General features: G+C 47.9%; 5 protein-coding genes across 5 annotated transcripts; 3 read left to right on the top strand and 2 right to left on the bottom strand.

Annotated features, from left to right (window-relative positions):
* Window positions 1-384: 384 nt before the first annotated feature.
* BDV14DRAFT_177894 (uncharacterized protein) lies at window positions 385-1,652 on the bottom strand. The gene is made up of 3 exons (XM_073769508.1): window positions 1,417-1,652; window positions 1,275-1,367; window positions 385-1,218 (listed from the first exon to the last, which is right to left on the bottom strand). The coding sequence occupies exons 1-3, from the start codon at window positions 1,456-1,458 to the stop codon at window positions 484-486; spliced, it is 870 nt and encodes a 289-aa protein (XP_073625733.1). The 5' UTR covers window positions 1,459-1,652; the 3' UTR covers window positions 385-483.
* A 176-nt stretch (window positions 1,653-1,828) lies between these two features.
* BDV14DRAFT_210410 (uncharacterized protein) lies at window positions 1,829-4,694 on the top strand (the record flags this gene model as incomplete). The annotated part of the gene is made up of 8 exons (XM_073775887.1): window positions 1,829-2,706; window positions 2,808-2,867; window positions 2,927-2,986; window positions 3,111-3,439; window positions 3,552-3,683; window positions 3,741-3,937; window positions 3,991-4,257; window positions 4,617-4,694. Exons 1-8 carry the CDS (start codon window positions 1,835-1,837, stop codon window positions 4,692-4,694), a joined length of 1,995 nt encoding a protein of 664 aa, XP_073625732.1. The 5' UTR covers window positions 1,829-1,834.
* A 938-nt stretch (window positions 4,695-5,632) lies between these two features.
* Window positions 5,633-6,349, top strand: BDV14DRAFT_202588 (uncharacterized protein; the record flags this gene model as incomplete). The annotated part of the gene is made up of 1 exon (XM_073774074.1): window positions 5,633-6,349. One exon carries the CDS (start codon window positions 5,633-5,635, stop codon window positions 6,347-6,349), a length of 717 nt encoding a protein of 238 aa, XP_073625731.1.
* A 198-nt stretch (window positions 6,350-6,547) lies between these two features.
* BDV14DRAFT_99136 (uncharacterized protein) lies at window positions 6,548-7,462 on the bottom strand. The gene is made up of 3 exons (XM_073777976.1): window positions 7,365-7,462; window positions 6,903-7,313; window positions 6,548-6,840 (listed from the first exon to the last, which is right to left on the bottom strand). Exons 1-3 carry the CDS (start codon window positions 7,410-7,412, stop codon window positions 6,673-6,675), a joined length of 627 nt encoding a protein of 208 aa, XP_073625730.1. The 5' UTR covers window positions 7,413-7,462; the 3' UTR covers window positions 6,548-6,672.
* A 915-nt stretch (window positions 7,463-8,377) lies between these two features.
* Window positions 8,378-9,108, top strand: BDV14DRAFT_202586 (uncharacterized protein; the record flags this gene model as incomplete). Its single annotated transcript, XM_073774073.1, has 3 exons — window positions 8,378-8,425; window positions 8,477-8,899; window positions 8,947-9,108. 3 exons carry the CDS (start codon window positions 8,378-8,380, stop codon window positions 9,106-9,108), a joined length of 633 nt encoding a protein of 210 aa, XP_073625729.1.
* Window positions 9,109-9,355: the final 247 nt, after the last annotated feature.

Below are 9,355 nucleotides of genomic sequence, written 5' to 3'. Positions count from 1 at the left end.
CTCCCTACGAGGCCTACATGGGAGGTACCGATAAGGATTAGCGGGACCCAGTTGACACCCTGTTGCTTTTAGTCCATTTAGGGACCATTTCAGGGAAGTAGTGCGCTTAGTAGTGCAAACTCAACCTTGGGAATAGGTAGCAGAGATTTCCTGCCCAGATGGACTTATACCTACCCAAATCGCCCCCTGTGGATATTACAGCGCTATTTAGTGCAACTCGGTAATATTGGAATAGACCCGGAACTTCACTACGGATCTGAAAACATTCAAGTGTTTGAGCCACCACGCTAGCTGGTAGCCTTGTCGCATACCGTTAATACATGTACCCTGCCCAGAGAAAGGTCGGAGCGTTCGGTGATACGGCCCACACTAGGATCCATTGTTTGAATCTGAAAAATTTATCCGGGCACGAGGTATGTATTTGTTGCGCAAATTGAAGCTAAAATAGTTTTATTTCAGGTAAGCCCATTGAAATGAAATCACCTACTCGGAGGTTTCTCCGCTGGTTTCGTCCAAGCTATAAGGAGGCCCTAAGGGTGCACCCCACTTATAGGATTCACCAATCTCCGCACTATTCCAGCACGCACGTTCCTTGAGATAACAAGGATCGAGATTCGCAAATTCGGCTGCGTGCATCGCTTTCTCGCGATAGTAACGAATTACTCGTCCACACTCGTCGTACCAGATGATGAGGACAGTCCCTGCGTCGGGACCTGCGGAAGCCAACGTTTTTTCATCAATGATGTAGATGTGTCCCGCCGCCAAACGGAAAAGGTACTCCGAATAAAAGGAAATCCAAGGGTTGCCATCCTCCTCTGGGTCATAGCCGCTTTCCTCGGCACGCTGGGGATCCGTCTCGTCAGATTCAATTCCCTCTTCTAGGGCCTCCTGGACATTCTCTTTGTATTCTTCGAACAAACAAGTATTATCCAGTAGCTGTGGGGCACGAAGAAAAATCTTCTCCCAGTTGGAACCAAAGTTATACAAAGATGAGTCGTCAAAAACTGTAGCTGAGCCGATGACCTTGGTATCGATGTAATCTTGAATTCGGACCCACGAGCCTTCTGTAGAAGGGTCGTAGCAGGTGCGAAGCCAACATGGATCCTCGTTCAAGTCACGCTCAGCAGGTAGGCGGATACGATCCAATAGCTCTTGACTAGGTGCTGGAAGGCCTCGAACGGACCTCTTCTCTAGTCTTCGCTGCTGGTTTCGATACGGCTAATCCGATAGGTTAGTCGTCTGGTTGGAGCAACGAGGGGCCAAAATCATATTACCTCGCGACCGCAGACTCCGAGTGCCACATATTTAGCGAAAATTTCCTCGCGTTGAGCATCAACGGATAGCGGCGAGTCTTCTTGCCAATGCTCCTAGAATATCGTCAAAACATGCATATAATCGCTGAGTAATAAGTCTTACTAGAAGGAACAGATCAGCCTGCCAGGCCGTAAAGGTTGACATCTTGCAGAGTATTCTGAAGGATGCTGGTGGGACAGAGTGAGAGAGTTATTTGAAATCGTCTTGGTACTTAAGCCCTGAGATGGCTTTCTTGGCAAGGGCTTATCCAAGGTGAAGTGGGGAATGTCTTAGAATCGATGAATGGGATTGTGCAAGCGAAGTGGAGTTTGAACTAAGATTGGGAGATCGGATATGAGTGGAAAGAAGAGAAAAGAAGGGAGGGAAAAAAAGGATTTGAAGATCTAAACCTATAATAAAGGGCCCCACTATACCATGTTTGATCACCTGATAATTGGCAGCACCTGGTACCTACTTTTTAACTATGTAACTAGAGTATCCCTTCAATCCTGAATTCATTCATGCCATTTTATCAGGGAAGATGGGTGCCAACACTAGGTCGATCTCCATCTTGGGACTAGTGACGGTTGCTCTAAGTGTGGCTGGCGACGCCGTAGCATTGCAGTTGTTCAATTCTACTCCATCCGGTATCCCTTCAACTTGCGGCGATGCCCTGGTGAGAAACATCATGTGTGATCAGCTCTTCTCAGTCTCTGCAATCGCGAGTCAGCAATACATGGGGAATAAAACCCTTGAAGCAGTTTGTGTGCCAGACTGCAAAGACTCATTCTATAAGTATCGTTCAACCGTGGAAAATGCCTGTGGAACCACAGTATATGATTTCTCGGGCGTCAACCAATCTGTCCAAAGCTTCTTGGACCCTCTGGCATGGGCTTTCAATGTTTCTTGCCTGACTAGCGGCGATGAGTACTGCTATTCCGATATCACCAACCGCAAGAACAGCATTGAGCCTTGCTCTGACTGTTTCCTACAGTACGAGGCTGCTATGCTAGGCTCTGTGTATGGCAGACAGCGCGTTGATCCAGATTCATTCTCCTCTCTTCTTTCGTCTTGCAGTGTACCAGGCTCAAGCTACCCTTACTCGACGCCAACGAGCACCAGTGGTTCGACAACCTCATCTGCTACTAGCTCACCTATTGCAACTTGCACCGGGACCGCTTACACTGTCCAGGAGGGCGATAGCTGTGACTCCATATTGAAGGCGCATAAAATTGCTACGGATAGGTTCATCACCCAAAATCACTTTGATGCAAACTGCAGCACTATGAACGTGGGAGACAGTATCTGTCTCGGGGCAAGCTGTTCATTATATCAGGTTCAGTTGGACGACACCTGCAGTTCCATTCTTTCCAATTATACTTTCTATTTGAATCAGCTTCTATCTTGGAACCCGTAAGTTGAGCCCATGGACATGAAGTTGTCTTGCCTTGATTGAGTGGCATTTTTCCACCTCTCCCACTCCGTTCATAATTTAGATCCTAATGAACCTCCAGAACTATTCATACCAACTGCGACAACTTGGATACCATGATCGGAAAGGAAATTTGTGTTGGGTGAGCTTATTAAAGAACTGAATAGGAAAAGAAAATATCTAACCTTCATGTCTCTTCAGACCACCTGGCCAGAGTGAGTGGGATGTTACCACAACTAACTTCACTACATCTTGGAATGTGTAAGTGTTTTTATTATTTTGCCATCTGATGGCCGATCTAATGGCCTGTCAGTACTTTTGTTCTGCCAACAACCTCTTTCACAAGCATCCCTGCTTAAACTGGAACCCCAAACTATACCACTAGTTGGTTTGTGACAACGAGCACAATCTCAAACTACACCCAGACTGCTACTGCTTCTCCCTCGGCTGTTGTCAGCTCCTATAATGACTTGAAAAAGTACTGCCCAATTACCTTCAATGATGCTATGTCTGGCTGGGATATCACTTCTTTGCCGGATGATTGCTACGATGGCCTTTTGGAATACTGCAAGCCCTCAATCAATGCGACAATGCCAACTAGTACCCAGTTCCCTGCTTCATGTTCGCCTGCTTACTACGAGGTGACCTCCTCAAGCGCAGTGGTCACCCCAACTAAAAGCGCTGCGCCTACTCAGTCTGGGATTGCAAAGAATTGTGAGTCCCTAGGCTTTCGCTCCAGCTTCCCCGCCTGATATCGCTCCCCCTTATGCCCTCTTTTTTCCTCCTCCATATGTGCCCTCCTAAACTAAAGGCTGACAATCTCTAGGTGATGCTTACTACGTGGTGAAAACAAATGATACATGTGCAAGCATTGTGAAGGAGTTCGGAAACTTCACCTTGACCCAATTCTATACCTGGAATCCGGCCACCGGCACATCCTGCAAACACTTGGACGTTGGTAAGCGAGCCATTTTACTTATAATTCAGCGAAGATCCCTCACTAACGTCTTCCTAGATGATGCCGTGTGTATTGGAATTCCAGGCGCATCAACACCGACCCCGACATCCAGCGGCGCAACCAGCACCGCAACCAACCCAACGCCATCGCCTCTCATGCCCAGCACAGTTACCGATTGTACCAAGTATTACTACGTCGTTGATGGCGACACCTGTGAATCAATCGAGGCAGCACATGATATCACAGCGGCTCAGGTAATTTCACATAAACTTCAATCACACATCTCGTCATTCTAACATGTTATTAGTTCTCTAAATGGAATCCTTATGTCTCAAATGGAAGCGACTGTCAACATCTCTGGTTGGATACCTACGTCTGCATCGGTGCTCCAGATTCAAGCAGCACAACGGCAACGATCTCCGCCTCGACTACTACGACACACGCGACAAGCACCAGCAGCGTACCCTCACCCATCATGCCTAGCACGGTTGCCGACTGCACCAAGTACTATTACGTTGTTGCAGATGATACCTGTGAATCGATCGAAGCGGCTTACGGTATTACAGCTGATCAGGTAAGTCACAATAGCGCAGCGAAGTAATCGAAAACTGACTTTCTTTAGTTCTCCACTTGGAATCCCTATGTTTCGGACGGCACCGACTGCCAGAATCTCTGGCTAGACAATTACGTCTGCGTTGATGCTCCAGACCAGGTTACGACCACGACCGCGGCTTCAATTACAACCCAGACTGCTTCGAGCACCACACCCTCTCCACTGGTCCCGAGTACTGATGCAAACTGCGCCAAGTATCATTATGTGGTTGCTGATGAGGACTGTGAGTCGATTAAGTCTGACTATGGTATCACTGCGGCTCAAGTAAGTTTTCATAGCTTCAATCATTAGAGAATATGGTTGGTAGCTAACTTATTCAGTTCAACGCATGGAATCCATATGTTGGAACTAGCTGTACTGGACTTTGGCTCCACTACTATGTTTGCGTGGGTGTATAAGAGAAACTTTACTAAATTCCATGATTTTGAGCTGGAATATTTGTCACTTTTAGTCTTCCCGCGCTGTTCTGGGTCCATGATCAGCCTTACGTATTCTTATAAACCGGATGCAGATCTTTTCAAGCTTAAGTAATAAGTTAGAAGCACCTATTCTTTCATACAAAGGATATCCCATTTGCTCCAAATCCAAAAGCTTCCTATAGGCCTTGTCAATTCTCTATAGATTTAATCCTAAGACCTGAAGGCCTCAAAAGCATGCAGGCTATCCAGGACCATAATCTATTTCCACTGCCTAACACCAACCTTTTCCTCAATCCATTTACTCTCATGTCCACCCAAAAGATTCCTCGCAAGAAAATCCGCATTATCTTTTAGTGCGGTCCCATAAGCCGAAATCTGACTTATGATATTCAGACAGGGGATCATGGCCTGCTCATTCCTGTCTCTGAAAGTCCTGCACCGGATTCACGCAACGCTGGCGACTGCACACATGACGCACATCAAATGCATTGCGCTGGAACACCATTTGATGTACAAAGACTAGTTCACACCAGCGGCACTTAAATGGCTTTTTTTTTTTTTTGTTTGTTTGAGATGGATAACGTCAAAGTGGCGCGTGACACTCCCAGCGTCATGATACATCTGGAAGCAAACATGGTCAGGGAGCCCTTTGTTTGCAAAGCATTGAAAGCAAGCCTCTAGCTTCTTAGAATCCTCAAGGTATTATTTTGTAGCACGGGGCGGCTTGCTAGCGACGGAAAAAGGTAGTTCACTTGGGCTGGCATAATTTTGGGTCTGCCCTGTATATTGCGGCTGATTTATAGGACCAGCCAAATGTAAAGGTGTTTCGCTTGGGCCGGTCCCTTATTGGACCTCCTTAAGGACTTCACAATACTGCACGACGGCTGCAGCACCTGTGTCACGCCAATTCCACTCAAATGCTCAAGGCTGCTGAGCAAACACTTTGTGACAACAGTTACACGATTGAACCACACCAGGTTGACGTGTCCAACTACGACTCCCTCCATCGCTTCGCCCAGGCTGTTTCGTCACACACATCGCTCGAGGCTGTAATCCACACAGCTGGCCCGTCGCCATCCGCAGGTTCCCCGCAGAAAATCCTAGAGGTTGATCTCCTTGGCACTGCCAATGCCCTTGATGCCTTTTTGGAGGTTGTGAAGCCCGGAACCAGCATGGTCTGTATTGCCAGTATGGCAGGCCACATGGGGTCTGGCTTATCTGCAGAGCTAGAGCGCCATCTCGCTACAGCGCCTAGTGAGAGGTTGCTAAATCACCCGGCGTTGCAAATTGACCAGGAGGACCCCCATGAACCTGCGCGAGCGTATGGAATATCTAAACGCGCAAATCTACTACTTGTTCAAGCATCGGCAAAGGCGTGGGGTCGCGTTGGCGGTCGAGTTAATTCTGTGAGTCCTGGAGTTATCTCTACGGCTGCTGGGCGACAGGAAATCGAGGGGCCTGCTGGAAAGTTCATTTCGCTGAGCCCAGTTGCGAGGGTTGGAACGCCGCAGGACATTGTCAATGCCATTGCTTTCTTGGCTGGTCCCGAGGCGTCATTTATCACAGGGAATGATATCCTGGTTGATGGAGGGGTTGTTTCATCATTGAAATGGGATATGCAAACGCTGAAATGATAGCATTTGGAGCTATCTCTATGCACTGTCGCATTGACATCTGAACGCAGAAATAAGCCCTGGAATGGAAGGTTTGCAGTTTATCATTTACTTTAGGCGTACACTATCTATACCTACAATGGACCACCAGTGGACCACATGCTGTTCGAGCTGGTGCATACCATGTAACAATATCTTTGTTTAAAGTTCATGTGATATCTTACAACGAACCTTTGCACCCCATCAGTTGGCTTTCTCGAACTTATTAGTCTCAGGCCTGGCACCCATATGGTGTGTCACCAAGCTTCGTAACCCCTTAACTCACCCAATAATCCATGTCAAAATCAGCAACTAGCACCACGAACAATAACGTTCCAGTGAGTCTTATGGAAGACCTGGCCATTTACTGGTGGGTATGTGCCTCCAGTACTTGGCAGCACACAATTATTGAGAACATATTGGGCGCCGTCAGCAATGCTTCCAAACGAGTTAAGCGTCTTTGACTCTTTTGCCTGTGTTGTCATGTTAGGAATCCTTGCAATAAAAAATAAATTTGCTTGATTAAGACACTTACATCGTTACACCACCAGATGGCCGAATCATACGAACAGCTGACTCGAGCGCAGTTACCGGGACCTGGTCCAGCCACGGGGCGGCCGCTGACACCACGTAGATACTTAATGCCATTCGAGATGGGTTTGTACCTCGCATTTGACCACTTGCGACAGACGTACTTGGCGCCGTAAAAATCGGTTCGTTTGACGAGGAGCCCGTCGTCGTCGTCACTCTCAGCTGCGTCCTTACCAGACACGGTAAAAGCAAAGTCCTCCTCCCACCGGGGGTTAAGAGTGAGCAGCTCCCTACGGACCTCTTCAACAGTGCCATTTAGGGTAATTCGCTCGCCGCCAGGGGTGACTTCAACATCCCACTCCGGCACATCGATGCCGTATCCGTGAGGAGCTTCGCCTTCAGTGTTCGTGATGGCCTAGGGTTAAATGTGAGTTCCTGGGTTGAGAGTAAAGGATAGGCTACAAACCAAGGAATATACAGCAGGAAATGTGGCAAGAATCTTAAAGAGCTTCATTGTCCTGGAACAGGGTCCTTCGATGATGGATCGTTTTTACTGTTTTGTCGCCTTGTAGATTGTGTTCTGCAAAACGAGAGACTGGACGGGCTTTTAACGCAAAGACTGGAGTTCAGGACCGTACCAGTTCGTAACATTCGTCCTCATCTGGACAGTTCTCCGACCGTTTGAACCCTACGAGGGCAGCGCTAATCGCATTGAATGTTCGGGATTATGCCGTGCTCGCCATTCGGCTCAGGTAGCTGTATTGGTAGACATGAGGCTGTGTGCAGGATGCAAACACTAAGATCCACATAATATCCTTGTACAAGAGCAGCATTTAGAGCCAATGTTACCCTGAATCTTGGCACGATCAGGACTCGTGCTCAGCCAGCCATCAAACCATCAGGCTGAGAATGCGGCTGTGAGAGTGGAATGGCCCCTTTGGGTGAATTCCGGCGCTCGCCCCATATGCCCTATAAGGCATCAGCTGAATACTTCTTGGCCGTCAACAAATTCCATGCATGATGCAGGGTTAATCACCGTGTTCGTACTGCTTGCGGCTGAACGATTCCAGATTTTACAGGTCTGGAGACAGCCCACAACGGAGAGCAGGTCAATGAGGGGATCTCAAGTACTTGGCCCCAAGGTAGCATCGCATATAGTTTGTTCTAGCCAAACTTGGCGCCTTTGGCAATGTGTGCAGTCGGACTTCATGCTTCTTTTGGTATGTCGAGAGACCATGTTAGGTCTGATGTGGCGCACCTTCAGTCGAACAAGTAATTGTAGTCAACGGTCATCAAGCCCTCATACCCCACAGACATACAAGAATAGACGACGCCTGTTGCCAGCAAAAGTCTATATAAGAGCCCGGATGAATATATTGAGAAAACCTTGTCCATCAACAACCACCCTCCTCACCAACCCTCTACTTCCTAGGGAACTTCCCAGTATCCTCTTTCAGACACTTTCAATTTTGCATCATCATGAGATTCATCCCTGTTATTGGTGGGCTTTCGCTTTGCCTCCTTCCGGTTGCCTCCATGCTTCGAGTTCAGGGTCTAAATGACTAACAAAATGTATAGGGATTTGTGCTGGCGTCACCCACCCCATCCCCCTTGGATGGTTACGATATCTTTATCCCATCTTGGGAAGTCCAAGTCACCCCTGGAAGTGAGCCAGTAATCCTCAATGGAACAATTGACGAAGTTCACGCTGAGCTTCTCAAGTTGAATCCGAAATGGGACGATGATTTTCCCGGAGTCGACGTCGACGAAAGCAGCTCCCTAGCCAATCGAGACCTAGAATGGAGTCTGGAAAAGCGTACAGACTTTACGGAGTCCAAATACAACTGCTTTGGACGTTGGGGTCGCGCTCATGCTATCACCGTGCGGCAAGGGATCTCCTATCTGCGCAAGGTCACTGGCCGCCCACACGCAGCAGCTGGACCAGGCACCTGCGGAAGAGTGAGCTGCTCATATGACTCGGCTATTTACTGGTGCAACGATGTAGGTACACTGGGCTTGCTACAGAAACCTGCTGATTCTTTGTACAGGACAAGAACTCAAAGACTCCAAACTCATATGGTAGTATTGCTGATGGAGCTCAGTATCTACTGGCAAAGTGTCGCCTTGGTAGTGGCATTTCCGAATGGACAGCGGGCCAGGTGTTCCACAAGACCCACTGGAATGTCATTGTCAGGGAGGATAAGTGCTAAAGAAGTCGATCGCCAAGTTATATTGGTCAGGAAGCTTTGATGCTATTCAGCGCAGGCCGTGGTCTCCTACATGTTTTTGAGATTCAGTTGAATGTAGATCCTTCCTTTTTTTTGTCCGTCCCATAAAGTGTTCAGCAGCTTAAACTAAGCCAGTAGGACTTAGAGTATGTAGCTCGTTCGTTGTCACCATCTAGTACTGTCTAATAGCTAACTTGTGCTCGCGTATTAGCGTAGGCGTGGTTTCGAC

Source organism: Aspergillus stella-maris (assembly GCF_047715825.1).
Source record: "Aspergillus stella-maris strain CBS 113639 unplaced genomic scaffold BDV14scaffold_48, whole genome shotgun sequence".
Lineage (NCBI taxonomy): Eukaryota > Fungi > Ascomycota > Eurotiomycetes > Eurotiales > Aspergillaceae > Aspergillus > Aspergillus stella-maris.
The sequence above is the reverse complement of the archived record's forward strand: the minus strand, read 5'-3'. Positions and strand labels throughout refer to the sequence as shown.

What these genes read in the sequence shown, in the direction of transcription:
- BDV14DRAFT_177894 (XM_073769508.1), bottom strand. Translation starts at nt 1,458, where the DNA reads ATGTCAACCTTTACGGCCTGGCAGGCTGATCTGTTCCTTCTA. An exon ending in AGGCTGATCTGTTCCTTCTA is followed by an intron (nt 1,368 to 1,416) that starts GTAAGACTTATT and finishes ACGATATTCTAG; the next exon opens with GAGCATTGGCAAGAAGACTC. An exon ending in TCGGAGTCTGCGGTCGCGAG is followed by an intron (nt 1,219 to 1,274) that starts GTAATATGATTT and finishes CTATCGGATTAG; the next exon opens with CCGTATCGAAACCAGCAGCG.
- BDV14DRAFT_99136 (XM_073777976.1), bottom strand. Translation starts at nt 7,412, where the DNA reads ATGAAGCTCTTTAAGATTCTTGCCACATTTCCTGCTGTATATTCCTTG. An exon ending in TTCCTGCTGTATATTCCTTG is followed by an intron (nt 7,314 to 7,364) that starts GTTTGTAGCCTA and finishes ATTTAACCCTAG; the next exon opens with GCCATCACGAACACTGAAGG. An exon ending in CCATCTGGTGGTGTAACGAT is followed by an intron (nt 6,841 to 6,902) that starts GTAAGTGTCTTA and finishes ATGACAACACAG; the next exon opens with GCAAAAGAGTCAAAGACGCT.